Raw genomic sequence first — 15,081 nt, 5'->3', positions numbered from 1 at the left:
AAATGCTAAATATCTTAGCTAGTAGTCTTAGGCCACATAGTTGAGAGCTGCAGAAAGGTCAGTCTTCTCACAAGTCCATTTTTAGCTGAGTAACAATACATTTTCATCCACAGATGAGCACTGGGACCTGCCAGTAAAGCATGCGTCTTAAGTTCAAACTTAACTCAAGTATACCTTGGGGATAGACATACCAAGAATAATCCAAAGAACTTTAGGAAGTTGTCCAAGCCAATCTAAACTGAACAAATGAACATTTATTGTTAAGCGTGAGACACAAAACACCTAGCCCTTTTAACTTTTTTACATTTCAAGCGATAACATAGGATTTCTAGTATTGAAATATGCTCACCGAACTCCATCTAGTGGTCACATAACTTTCAGCTTTCTGAAGTTGAAGTGAGTATTCTGGGCTCTTAAATTTTGATTGATAAGAAAACAACAACAAAAATGTATTCTTATTAGAGAGCTACCGAACAAGTTGCTAATTATCGGACATTATTTTCAGAAACACAGATGACACCATGCCAGAATAAATAATGGTCAACAGTACAGCAGACCAGACAAAAAAATGTTAAAACCCAGCTTTTGAGCAATCTTACTGTGTTCAGAGAAGAGCAGCAGAAACTTCAGGGCTCATGCATCCTTTTATACTTTTAATCCCTCTATGGAGGTTACTCAGGTTCAGGTCTTTCTCCTTCCCTTTGTTCCTAGTTCAGTCAGGAACAAGCTCCAACTTCCCCTCCAGCAGACTATTAGCTGCCAAAATATTATGCTGGAAGTATTGTCCCTTGAACTTTACCAGCAAGACTGTATACAGTAGGATTATTTTTTTTTCCTATTAGAAACCTCACATTTCATGTGAGGAAAAACTTACTGGGTCATACTGTATGCTCTGGCTCAATAATGTTGTATATTAATTTCTTCCCAGCCATCTAAGGCCATATACAATACCAGGCAAGTATCTCTGAGGTGGTAACAAGCCTGGCAAGCAAGAATCCCAGGACAATTTCTGAAGGAAACTAGAATAGCAACCTTCAAATAATTATGATGTGTGTCATCTCTTCATTAACCTGAATGCTCTTTTTAAACTTACTGACGTTTGAGGTCCAATATGAATTTAAAATCCCTCTTGGACTAGCAAACAGTAAGAGTGAAGCCTCCTCGAACATTCCTTAAAGGCAAACATACTACCACGATTTTCAGCTAAACCACCTACTAAACCAGATGACATTACATTGCACAAGTATTAGTGCCAGTGCGTGCAAATATGCCTGGCAGAAAGAGGTCTGAAATACCACTTGTCATCATCACTGTACTGGGGCAAGTGAGAAACAGGCTAGATGAGGTGACCTTCAATCTTATTTTCACAAAGCTTCAGTTCTGTATTATTCTATTGCTTGGCTGTAGTCACTTACAACCATGCCTACAAACGAGCCTAGAAAGGCATCAAGTGAAGTGCAAGCAGATTCTCTGTCAGTACCAGCCCCCTGGTGAAGAACAGTACTTCTTCTGAAACGAAAGGATATAAAAACCATTATGCAACATTAAAGAACAAAGAGCACGAAATAGCATTAGCAATGCGATCAGACTGGAAAATGGACAACTACCTTTCCATCACCTGAAAACCAAAGCCTCTCTTCTATATGTTAATATCCACAATACTAGCTAGCATTTGCATTTGACTTGATTTCTTCACAAACCTGTTAAAATGAGACCACAAGCTATCTTACTAGCCTTTGCCTCTCCCACTGAAGAAACCCAGCTCTTTCTGTGGAGCTTCTGTTTTTCTTATTCATGTATGTTTCAGTACTCCCTTCAGCATATGAAGGGCAGCTGTGCCTTGGGTAACTATTAAGGTAGCAAGATTGTATATCTTAATGTCAAAACACAAATATCCAAAGGCAGTGGAGGCTCTGGACCTGCAAGCTGAAACCAAATTAAATGTCTGCAAATTCAGTTACATTGAATTCCAGGCTCCTGAAATCAACTACATTTCACTTAGATAACACAAAAATTGCAACATATTACATCCTGCACTGATGTAACCAGATATTTAAATGCCTTCTCTACTTAAAATTATGCAAGCGTTATCCATTCCGAGTATAATGTGTAGTCGCTTTTTGTTGGGGGATTAATTTTATAGTAGTAAAAACATAAACCCCTGTCTTACCTCTGAATTCACCAAATAACTCCTTCCCATCCACAGAGTACCTGGAAGTACTAAAAGCAGTTTAGTCTGTGCATCAAATTTCCAAACCTAGATCAGTATCTGTCAACATGCCATCTCTTTTTAAGTCAATAGCTACACCTGAGTATCAAAAAGCACCCAGAAGTACACAAAGCAGCAGCTAAGGATAGCTAAGGATTATTTATTTACACTGATGGATCTATATTACAGGCTTCCCTGTATTCTAGCAGCTCTGGATCAGCATTACTCCTCCTAAGCTTTGCTGTGACTACACTTAAATCTTTACTTTTTTTTTTTTTTTTAAATCATTGTGGGGGGTTCTTGTTTTATTGGGGGAAGAGTAGTGTTTTAAAGCGTATTTTGGTTACTTAGTCAATTTTAGGTGAGGTCACTTGATATTCCCACTGCACAAACAACTATGTTTCTCAGTAGAAGAAACTTCAAAAGGGACTATTTGATTTCACCTTGTAGGGACTTTAACTTGTTTATACACAAACCTATTCACCCCTGAAAATTTCAAACAAGTTGAAAAGAGTGAGGTATCATTTTGAAAAGTGAATGGTTTTGTTGATTTAGTGTCCCATATTTTTTAATTTCTAGTATTCTTTCCCAGAATCATCACTAGAAGAAACTTTTTCAAGAGTACTACAAAAGCAGTTAGGAGAAAAAAAGCCAGTCTAAACCACGTTTCCTTGATGTGCTCTGAATTATAAAGTTGTAATTTCTTCCAGAACTACCAGCATTGACAATATTGTCCATAACAAAGTCTACTTTACATAACCTTTCCACAGAAATCCTGTGAATCAGATTTTTCAGACAATGTTCAGCCTCGACTGACTTATTTCTTCCTCCTCATTGTCTCAAGATAGAAAAATGATCCAGAACTTTCATGTTCTTTTTTACACATCAATTCCAGGGGCTGAATAACAAATTTCCTTCTTAAACTACCTGACATCCTTTCCTTCAGCTGGTGAGCCGAAAAGAAATTCTAGCTGGTCCTCTAATGGGAACGGGCCTTTTTATTCAGAGAGCTCCCCAAACCAAAGCTTGGCCTGGGCCCAGAGGCTTAAAACTAGAATTCCAGATAAGGACTGGATTTACACTGACACCAGCAAGTACTCCAGTCTGAATCAGCCTGTGATCTGCTTGCTTCCTCAGCACACAGAGCTAAGATTACTTTGTTCTTAAAAAGCAAATTAACACCTTACAGAACAAGTACTGGAAGAGTCCAGTTCTAGGCTCCCCAGCACGAGAGCCATGGACATACTGGAGAGAGTCCAGCGAAGAGCCACAAAAATGATGAAGGGACTGGAGCATCTCTCCTATGAGGAAAGGCTGAGAGAGCTGGGACTGTTCAGCCTAAGGAAAAGGCTCAGAAGATCTCATCAATGCATATAAATACCTGAAGGGAGGGTGCCAAGGAGGACAGAGCCAGGGTCTGCTCAGTGGTGCCCAGGGACAGGACCAGAGGCAATGGGCACAAACTGAAACATGGGAGGTTCCCTCTGAACATCAGGAAACACTTTGTCACTGTGAGGGTGACTGAGCACTGGCACGGGTTGTGGATTCTCCATCCTTGGCGATACTCAAAAGCTGTTTCGACACAGCCCTGGTCAACCAGCTCTAAGTGGTCCTGCTTGAGCAGAGGATTGGACCAAATGACCTCCACAAGTCCCTTCCAGCCTCAGCCAGCCTGTGATTGTGTGAGAGAACCACGGCACCCCTTCACACCACATGTCTTGGAGAGATCTTCCCTGCTGCTTTTTTTTTTTTTTTTATTTTATTCTGGATATGCACCAGTAGCCCCAAGGCAACACCACTACCTTAAATGGAGCGCTACTCACAGAATGGAGTGGTTCGTTTCACCAGTCTGAGGTGCCGGATCCAGACAGAGGTTTCAACAAAGGCTCTTGATTCCTTCTTTCTCATATTTCCCTCACTTGAACTGCCTGTGCCTCCAAACCAGGCAGCAATCTCTGGGCACAGCAGGAGAATGCAGAAGACAGTATCTGGATTCCCCATTCCTCCTCTCACATCTGATTCATTGGGCACAGATGAGGAGATGACAAACTGTTCTGACACAGTAATTCATCCTTACACCAACAAAGAATCCCATCCCCCACCCCCGCAGTCAGATTAAGATTTTTATTTTCCTACTGTTTATGCAGCAAAGCTGCTCTTTCTCTCAACCAGTCACAATGGGAATGCAGTAGAACACAACCTTAGCTACAGATGTTGGATTCCTCTGACCAAACCTTTGTGCTCCAGAACAGTTTCCTTCATAAAACCCCCTTCAGAGCTTCTGCTCAACTTTCTGAAGACCTTTAGACATCTAGTAAACTTTTTTCCAAAGCAGAGTCCATTGCACCAATGAAATTCTGGCCCTCGCTTTGTACAAGAAATCTTGTCCATAACATTAACCAGGTTGGTTTTTAAGGCCTCTGAGACAGGTTTGTTGTTGTTTTTTTAATATTACAGGAAGTCTCTATGTTGAGAAAATATATGCTCATTTTTATTCTCACAAAAAGAACTTTAAGGCCCTTTACAGAAAAAAAAAAAAAATCCCATAGCTTTCTTATGATGCGATACCTACCACTATTTCACAGATTATTAAATTTAAGGTATGAAGTACATCAGTGCCTCTGGACTAAGACAGAATGTAAGCCTCCCTTCACAAACCTATCTATCCTCTAAATTAAAGTCTAAAATAAGTTACATGCTCAGAATTATTGGAGTATCTTCTCATCTTTAGATATAAGTTATTTCAAAAGTATTTCAATGAGAAAGGCATTGTGTAATACACAGACTACTTGTGCAACTTTATGCCTTTTCTACCTTGCATAATTAATGCTTTTCACAGACACAGACAACCTAAGGGGGAGCAAGGAAGAATGAATTTGTCTTCACCCTCTTTCAAATACAGGAGTTTTGCCTTCAGTGTCTACCTCAAGTGAAGTCAACCTCAAAATCAAAACTAAACACTAGCTAAGGAAGAAAGTTTTATGTACTTTTTTAATATATAATATTTACCTTAAGATCACTGTACTAGGTAAGTTCTTCAACTGCCATTAGAAATTTCAGGTCTAAATAAGAGCTTCCTGGACACCACTGCTGAAGATGTTACACCCTTTCTTTAGCTCCATAAAGAGTCACTGGCACCAAATCACCTCTAACAGTTACAGAAATTATTAACTAAAAGCAATATAAGCAATACATTTCTCAGAAGGACACAATCAAGCTTCCTGCTACCTGGAAAACGGAACTCCCCTTATTTGCTTCAATGACTTATCGGTAATATTTCCTTACTATTTTTAAAGCAAACATGCATGAGTTTGGCAGAATCTTAAAGTTACCACAAAAATACAAATATATAGTAAAACTGCCAAATTCACAAATTGTTGAGTTTGCATATACATGCATATATCCGATGGTTATCTAATCTCAGGCACACACTACTCACATGCAAGTGACCACTCAGTCTAATAACCATACATGCTTAAAAGTAACTTGAACATCTACACCTATGCAACAGAAAAAACAGTTGACATTAAAGGCCTGGTGTTGAAAATGAGTAATTACAGACGTTTTTGAAACATTTGTGTAGAAGCACAATGCAGCATAACCAAATAACTATGTTATAAAACATATGTTTTAAGTTTATTGCACAAGACCTTCAACATGGGGAAAAAAAAAAATTCAGAGAGTTGTGAAATTCCCAAGTTTCAGGTATAATGAGCTCTACTTCCATTGAGATACAAATATGTGATCCTGATTGAGTATTAAAGGGCATGAGTAGGAAGAAGAGAGGAAAAAGAAGGTATAGTGTGGTATTCTATGCTGCATGAGAGCTGCTGCCACCAAGAACTGAAAGCCTAATCCAGCATCAACCTACATCTGACATTTGCTGTATTAGAAGCAACTATTTTAAAGCATTTACTCCTCTATTTTAAACTTAATTATCCTTATCTAGTGGGATAGAAAAAGTTCCAGAAAATAATAAGGAAATAAGGTGCAGCTACCAGGAATGATGATCTTGTTGTTGAATGGTTAAATGTATTTTTGCTCACACAGAAATTCAGCTGTCCTGTATTTTTCCCCCTCACATTCCCTTTCTGAACAAGAAGCTTACTCACATTTAAAATTCAAATAAGTTTAATGGTATTTATTAATAGAAACTTAAGTGCTATAGTCCAGACTATGAATCCTCACAACCACAGAAATGTCTATCACACCCGGTAAGTTTTCTTAGCAGTATCAGACTTGCCAGAAATAACACGTACTATTCTTGCTAGTGGTTTGTATCCAATCAGAAAGGTTTTTACATGCACTTTGCTGAAATAAAATTAGCACCTTTGTCAAAAAGATCTTATACTCTGGTAATTTTTATTTCCTTTAGGAAAGGTGAGTGGTACATACCATCAACTAACTTCTTCAGGGTTGAGTATCAGGTTTTTGCCCCCCAAGTAAAGAGAAAGTTCAACAGTTCAGAAAGAGACTGAATAAGCATTAGCGTTCGCATCAAGTTCCTCCAAGATGAGATGTGTTGGGATGATGCTCATTGTCAGCAACGGTTTTTCCTTTAAAATCTTGAGTGTCAGTTATTGTGTCCCTGCTTTCACTCATCCATTCATAACAATTTACTTCTTCCAAATTTCTTAACGTATACAATTTCACATTCCATTTACAGAAAGCCTAAGCTTTATCTGTGTTTCCAGCTTTTCCGTACCCATCAGCTCTAAAAGATCCCAGTCCTCCCTCATCCCTTCAGCATTACACACCACTTCTGAATTCCTGCTTTCCTAAAGCAAGCCATCAACTATATCTTTCTACACAACCACTGCAACTGAAATCTCACAGTTAATGAGGTTCCAAATACTCCATTCATCATATACAGAGAAGCGGCTTTGCAGAAAAGCACACAAGCCCTCTATGCACAGGGCATATGAAAGGATACGGCAATAAGAAATGAAAATACCAAACCAAAATGAATACTACATAATCATCCCAGTAACCATATTCTTGGAAAAACACTGTGTTAAAAAAACATTGTAATAATATAGCATAGAGTGCACCTATCCATCTTTTTTATGGAGTTGAGATTCACAGAAAGCAGAGATCAGGATTGGAAAGACAAAGTTGACGTCCCATTAAAATCAAGAATAAGTCTTCTTTAAAAAAAAAAAAAGAAAAGAAAAGAAAAAAAAAACAGAGAGAGAGAACATCAGTGAGTTTGAGATCAAGAGTCAATAGGAGATCCAAGCATTGTCTTTATGATATACTGATTTTCTTCCACATCTGAAAAGCTGAATTCCTACAAGAGTTTTAGAACTCAAGAGCTTTACCAGGTACCCAAAGTTAACTTATAAAGCCCAAGGCTGTACTAAGATGTGATGATTTCAGCCTTCAAATACTCAAACCTATTTTATACATCCAAATCAAAAAGGAAAACTGCACAGAACAATCTGGGAATCACTCAGATTTCCTCCTGTTTTCCCATATCTCCAGTTTCTTCTGTACAATGTTAATTTCAACACAGGGGAAACAACTTTTGCTGCATTATTTGGTATATTTAAACATTTTCATCATCTGCATATTTGATAATGTCATTTTATTGGCAGCTAGGTAAAAGCAGACCAAATCTGGTATGCTAAACATTCTCTTAATTGCTTATTATCCGTAAGTGTCAGCTTAATTTAATATAGGGTGGAACGCATTGTTTTGTCACTGAGATAATTTATCACTAACATATCATTGAACAAGACAACACATATCCCTCCAGCGGTGCTACTGATCCGTACACAACATGCTTTGGGTAACTCATCACCACTTAAAGAGACCTCTTCCAATTATATGTAATAATAAAATTGCATTGAAAATTGCTCTTGGTAAGATTGCTGGTTTAAGAGACAGACTTGTCATCCCTGTAGTCTTCTTCCCCAGACATAAATGTATTCGGGTGGCCAGAGGCATCACATTAAGTCACATGGCTAGCCTGAAGTCAAAACAACATCAACAATGCACAAGACGATATTCAACAAGGATGCTACTGTCAAGCAGAAAATAGCAAAAACTGAACCCGAATAATCAACATATATATTGTGTGCCTTATACCACAGTGAAGAGCTGGTAGCCAGATAAGAAGTTTTCAGTTCAGCCAACCAAACTGTACTTGTTGGTTGAACAAACTAAATCTAACGGAAGGAACGTATGAGACATCAAATGCTGACAAGGTAGCTTGCTTCATTCCGTGATGAAAACTAGCTTGGCTAACCACATCTGCTTAATGTTTTTCTACTACTCACCTGAGCTATTTAGTCTGTCAGTTGGCTGAAAATCTCTGACTTTTAGTTCCAATGAAGAGCAATCTGAAAATTTGAGATACAAACCTACTGACATGCTGTTTTCAGTCCTGTTTCATCAGTATGATCCTAGGAACATTTATAAAGCAGAAAAGACAAGCGTATTTTAGAAATATGATCTAATAAACCTCATTTAAAGATGGGAAATGCCTTTTTTTTTTTAAGTCTAGCGATACATTGTTCACAGTAAAAATGGATGGAACTGTTAAACAGTAGCAACAGTAACAAGTTAAAGAATCTATACAACCTCAGAGGTATTAGCGGTTCACTTTTATCTGTTACTGTAAGTAACGACTGGATGATTTGCATCACTGCTCAGTACATTCTGCTGCAGAGATGTACAGTCAGAAGCAATATTTGGTTCTACATATCTGGACAGATCACCCACCAAGAACGGCTAGTTTGAAATCATTCTTTCCTATCTCCAGGTTCTACACTGCAAGCCTAGCCAATGGAAAACACCTTCTGTATTTTTTCAGTATCGGAAAACTTCAGTATTTGTTCATAAGCAAGTGATGACAGTAAGACCACATTAGTTACCAATGCTGAATGATGTTTTAAGCAAGACATTTTGTTGACAACCCAGTTCAAAAAATCCTGGTGGGGTGCTCTATCAAAGAGCTTTGAGAGGCAGCTTAGGAAAGAAAGTGGGTCGTCTTTTCTTCAGAGCCATGCATCTGAATAGATTATTCCACAACCACTATAATACTGGTAAGAATCCTATGTTCATCAGGTCAGCCTAAGAGATTTTTCAGATAATAAAGCCCAGAAACTCCATCAGCTAAGAAACAGGTCAACCTGTCAAACATATAGGAGTAAATATTTTTAGGAAGTCTTTTATAGAACCCCCCGCCAAACCAAAAAACACTATCCCACCTAAACACCACCTTTTTCCAAAAAAAAAAAAAAAAAAAAAAAAAAAAAAAAAGTACAATTTCATTCCAAATGCTCAACAAAAAGAGTTGCAGTACATTCAAAGAAGGAAGACAAGGTAAAAAGGTAAAGGTAAACCTGCAATCACTAGCCTTTCATTTCATGATTTAAACAGTATGTGATCAGGAAGACAGGAGTTCAGTGACAAAGTGAACAGCATTTATGGCAGTAGGAAAGACATAACAGCAGGGGCAAAATATGGCTGAAACAGGAAGGTGAACTTTAGCACAAGATTGTACGGGAGAGAGATGCGAGTTTTGCTCCATGCATCAAGCTAACAGAAAAGAACCACAAATCTGACATGAATGTTAAGTTGCCATGAATGGCAAGTGACTTATTTTTGTTTCCTAAAATAGTGACGGAAGACCTTAGCCAGAATAAGGTTGAGCCAGTACGCCACTTCCCACCATCACTTCTTTCACCTCCTGAAAATTCTGCAAAATATGCTGTTGTGGCAAAAATACCTGGAATATTAGTGAATACCATCCTATTATGTACTTGGTCAACCTGAATGAATTAAAGACTTGGATAAATATTTTCCAACTCATCTCAAGGACACTAATCATAACTGAATTAGGAAAAAAAAACTTCTAAAGGGGAAGGGGGGGAGGGCAGGGTTGACAATTACTGCAAAAGAAACATTTATTTGTGTCACAAAAATACCTAAATCCCTTTCATGCTTCCTCAATATGAAAAATATTTTTAAATACATATGTATCCTTCTTCCACTCTCCCCAGGAAGGCCTTGATCCCTGGAGAAGTGTTAACATATATTGGACGTTCATTACACGTATATGTGCCTGCATCCTGTGGAAAGCTGTCAGTGTTCAGGTGGACCCCGAACTATGCATATGAGGTCTTCTATTATCTATTTTGTGACCCACAGTTAAATAAAGACTAATTTAATTTTAGAGCCATCATTTTATTAAAGAAAGGTATTTGTCTTTGTATTACAGCTACACCATCGGTTACTCTCGCAACACGTAGCTATGACAAGACAGTGTTCTGCCAAGCAGTTTACAAAAGTTAAATGTGACCATACTTCGCATTAGCAAGAGTGAAAAGCAAACAACAGATCGGCTTCCAACATGAGGAATCCCAGCACCAAAAACTCCCTACTTACACCGAGTTAAGGGCTTACTAAAACATTCCCCCCGGAGATAACAAAATCACACGGAAAACAAATGCATGCCATGAATAAGAGCCCCAAGAGAAAAGCGCTGAAAAATCTTGCTGGGGCTGTTTAAGATGTCGTCACCTGGGTACAGCCAGGCCAAAAACCCATACTCCTTTCTCTCTCGGTCCCAGCTGCCTCAGTTCACCATCTAACACCTTCACACAAACCTACTTTCAGCAGTTTAAATTAAATTAATGCACCCGATTGCAAACTGGCAAGAACAGCTACCATGTGCTAGCACAGCACAGACAGTAGGGACAAACAACGCATTAAAACATTCCTACTACACTTGCCAGCGCTCATCTTTCATTCCGTACGACGCAACAAAAAAAAAACAAACCCGTGGGTTTAGTTGTAAAGCCCGCAGGCGGTAGCAAGACGAAAAATCCCTTCTGCACCCCTGTTTCCACACACGCGAAAGCGCTTCAGCCGAGTCAGGCCAAGTGCCAGCCGCACCCGCTCCACAGGTGAAAGAAGAGAAGAGGAGGCACACGCAGGCCCCTCCACCTGGCCCGAGGCAGCTAACAGCGAGGAGGGGGCCGCTGCTTCCCGGAGAGCTCCGCTCGCCCTGCCCGTCCCGCACCGCCTCACGCTGAGGAGAACTTTGCAGCGGGAAGGGCGGGAGCGCCCAGCCCAGCCCAGCCCGCCGGCCGCCGCATCCCATGGCGCCCGCCTGCCCGCTGGCAGCGTCCCCGCCCGGCCTGCGGTTGCTCCCGCACCTCACCCCGCCCGCAGCAGCCTCCGGCGGAGGCGAAGAGCCGCAAGCCCGCCGCGGAGCCGCGCCGACCTCCTTCCCGCTCCCCCCCCCCCCCACCACCAGCACCCCCCGCCAGCCGCCGCCGTGACAGCCCGGGCGGGCCCGGGAGGGATCAAAGGGCCCGTCTCCTCCTCCAGGGCCGCCGCCTGCCCCTCCCGCGGCCCCGAAAGGCCCCGGTGGAGGCTCCCCCACCCCGGCCGGAACTCCGCGGCCCGGGGCCCCCGGCGGGACGCCGCCGCCGCCGCCGTCCCCTCACGGGCCGCCCCCTCACTCACCAGAAGAACGGAGCCGCGCACCACCTCGGAGACGCTCTGCCGCAGTTCGGCCGCCGTGCCGGGCTTGCTCAGCGCCCGCGTGAACTTCCGAGTCTCCGGGGCCACCAGTGCCATGGCTGCCTCCGCGCTCTCTCCGGCCCGGCCCGGCCCGGCCCGACCGCTGCCCTCACGGCCCGGCCGCCGGGCGGCCCCTCACACGGCGGCGGCGGGAGGCGGGCAGGGCGCGAGCCCCGCCGGCGGCTGCCGCAGCCGGCGCCGCTGCTCCCGCAGGTAAGCCCCTCCCCCGCGGAGCCGGCGCGCGCGCCGCGCCCCCACCCTCCACCACCTCAGGACCGCCGGGCGCCGACCGCGGAGGCCGATCGGCGGGGGCCGGGCAGAGAGGGGCGGGGCCGCGCGCGGCCCCGCCCCCACCTGTTCCCGCGGCGCCTTATCCGATTGGGCCCCCCGTTACCTGCCCGGCTGCGACTCCCCACCCTCATTGGCTTAGCGCGGACCCGAGGCCAAGGTGAGGGGCGGGGTTCGATTGGAGCCGGATGTTCCCGCCTCTTGCCGGGCAGGCCCCGCCCTCGCGGCGGGGCGGCCTGTGGTGAAGCGGAGCAGCGGCGGCTGTGGGCCCCGCCGTGAGGGCCCCACCGTGAGGGCCCCGCCGCTTCTTCCCGGCTCCGTTGGGACCCCAGTCAACGGCAGGTCGGCGGCAGAGCGCGGCCGGAGCAAGAGGTTGTCGCCTCCGAGGGCCGGGGGTAAACACGGCGCAAGCTGGGCGGGCTGCAGTGCGGTGCCCTGCCTGCCTGGGCCCCGCGCCAGCCGCTCCTGCTCATACCTGTATCTATATATACACGTACGTGGGTCGGTACCGGCACGTGGCGTAGCGAAAAAGTAAAAAAAAAGTTGGGAAAGGGTAGCGCTGCTCGAAGCTTCTTCGTGTTCGAGGTTTTCCTTCGTACGGTTTTCTTCCCGCAAACGGTTTCTGTCTGTGGGTGAAGTTGCACGCGTGTGCTCAGCTGCGTGAAAGTGTGCGTGGCCATAGCTTTTTTAATTGCTGTGAATGCCTTCCGAGAGGCTGGCCAGCAGTACTGTTAGCAGGGCTGCAGGCGTTAGGCACCTTACGACTACATTTAAAAGCTTGGAGCAGTCGAGAGCATTAGGGCTTGCACACCTTTATCTTCTTGGGCGTCTTTTTATATGAACTAAAACCACTTTTCTGCACCTGAATATACAGCTTGCCGCTGATGGAGGGAGCCACCGCGTGCTGTGGACAAGGTGGGGTCAGGTGGGAAAAAAAGATCACAAAGTGATTGTATTTGAGGCTCCGTACTCAAGAAATGCCTGCCGGAGAAAGGGCCTACACTTTTGGATGCTTCGCAGATACATCTGTAACTAATAAGATTCCAAATAATTGAGGCAGTTCTTTCAGAAAGACTTAGGATACAAAGTCCGAATATATGAATGTCTGGCTTACACCGAGGTAGTTTTTGTTGGTGAAGGATCTTTCTGCAGATACTTTGCAGACCTGTATCAAAGGCTCATTTATTCAAATGCATAAGCTATGGGTTTTTAGTAGGTTGTCTGTCACAACTTGAGCATTCAGACTAGGTTGTACCTTCTTTAAGAGAGACAATGCGCAGAGAGGGAGGCTAGTCAGGCTCATTAAAGATAACTAGAGTTCCTGATTTCACAAATCCAAGAGCTGGTGTGTTTATGAGTCAATGTTTAGGCCGATAAATCAGAAAATTGATACTGGGGAGACATTATCTGAATACAGAACTGGATGAGCAGCTCTGTAAACATTTAGCTGGAGTAACTAGAATGAGCTATCTTAGGATCATCTTTTTTTTATTTTTTTAATCACAATCTGTAGCATACGTCAAGATCTCAAACCTCCACAAGTAAACATGCCCTAGATTTTATATAAATAATAGATGACCATTTTCTAAAATAAAATCATATGTTATTTTCAGAGCACTCGGGTGCTTTGAATTCTGACCAAAAAAAAAAGTCTAATCTACTGGTTTTATGGTTGCTTGGATGTAAAACGGCGTAATTTAACTGTATTTGCTATATATAAATATTACCCATATATATGATGCAGCTTTGCTGGAAAAGGGACAGTGTTCCAAATCTGAAGAAAACTCTGAATGATACCCGTATAGATAGAGATACATAGGAAAAATACATCAAATAGGTAAATGGTAGTTTATTTAGGAAGACTGTACAGGATACCCCAAAGATGACATTACCACAATCATCTAAGTTTCTTTTCAGCTGAACACATTCAGTTAGAGAAATAAAATTAAAGGAGTGATTAATACATGTATAAAACAAAAGGAAAACTATGGAAGCTGATAAGCAGAAATGGTAAGTAAGCAGTTGTGAACAATGAGAATGAATAATAGTAACTAAATACATGAATGAAAAGTCTTGGCTCGTTGCCTGAAGGATAAGGGGAAAACATTTTTTAAAATGTCAGGATCAAGAAAGAGAAACCTCTCAACAGCGGCATGGTTTCCCTGCTACTTTGAAATACACAATTTTCAGTAACAATGCCGATGTACAAAAGAATTTCTTTTCTTTCTTCAGTAGAAACCTGGATAATGCAGTAATACTTTATGGATGTAATTGCAAATGTTTTATTCAATCATTACTTAGTAAGGATCCTAAATAGCAACTGGTAAAGGTAAAAACATATAAACTTTCAGGACCAACTAAGTCATGTCCTGGAATTTTGGGGGATTCTGATTGATTCGTGGTAGTAATAAACCTGCCTATGTTTGTTCCAGGAATGAGAGAGAAAAACTGATTTGGTGCCTGTTAGAAATGTGAAGCAAAAGGGTATTTGAGCTAAAATAACGTGACGAGAACCTTTGGCAAAATCATGAAAGTCAAACATAAGAATCACGTGTAGGAATTAAAAGAATTATTGAGTTTCTAATATCAGCAGGATTTGCTGGAATTTAGGCCTGTTCTTTAAAGGGATTAGTATTTCACCTGGCAAAGGTAACTGCAGAGTTTTGAGCTTCTATGATGACATTATGCCGTATTCTATTTAGTGCCAATATTCTATTTAAAAATATTTTTATACAAAACTTGCAACATGTATTTATCTGAAAAAAAAAATTACCCAGCAGATCTGAAAAGTGATTATATCTTGAAAATCGTCATTGCATGGAGACCTGTTTAGCAAAGTACAACAAGGATTTGGATTTATCCCAATCCTATTTGTAATCTTTATTAACTTATGTGAAGAAAACATAAAATAATCACTAATAACGCATCTGCAGCCATAAATATTTATAGGGAGATGTTACTTCTGAAGCAGAGCCTGCTTTTTTTGCAGGGCAGGTAGAATGGGACTTACTGAACTGTTTATTTGAATACAGATGAGTGGAAAGGCA

General features: G+C 42.1%; 1 protein-coding gene across 4 annotated transcripts in view; it reads right to left on the bottom strand.

Moving 5' to 3' along the window:
* The window catches only part of DOCK9 (dedicator of cytokinesis 9), a 137,358-nt gene extending 125,286 nt beyond the window's left edge, over positions 1–12,072 (bottom strand). For 2 of the 4 annotated variants that reach the window (XM_052785728.1, XM_052785734.1), the window contains exon 1: positions 11,690–12,069. In XM_052785728.1, the coding sequence (XP_052641688.1) occupies positions 11,690–11,803 (114 nt within the window). In that variant the 5' untranslated portion in view covers positions 11,804–12,069. Of the gene's footprint in view, positions 1–11,689 lie in introns of all 4 variants that reach the window. The other 2 variants (XM_052785719.1, XM_052785731.1) reach the window with 2 other exon arrangements.
* Positions 12,073–15,081: the final 3,009 nt, after the last annotated feature.

Source organism: Harpia harpyja, chromosome 4 (assembly GCF_026419915.1).
Source record: "Harpia harpyja isolate bHarHar1 chromosome 4, bHarHar1 primary haplotype, whole genome shotgun sequence".
Taxonomy (NCBI): domain Eukaryota; kingdom Metazoa; phylum Chordata; class Aves; order Accipitriformes; family Accipitridae; genus Harpia; species Harpia harpyja.
This window is presented reverse-complemented; position numbering and strand designations above follow the sequence as displayed.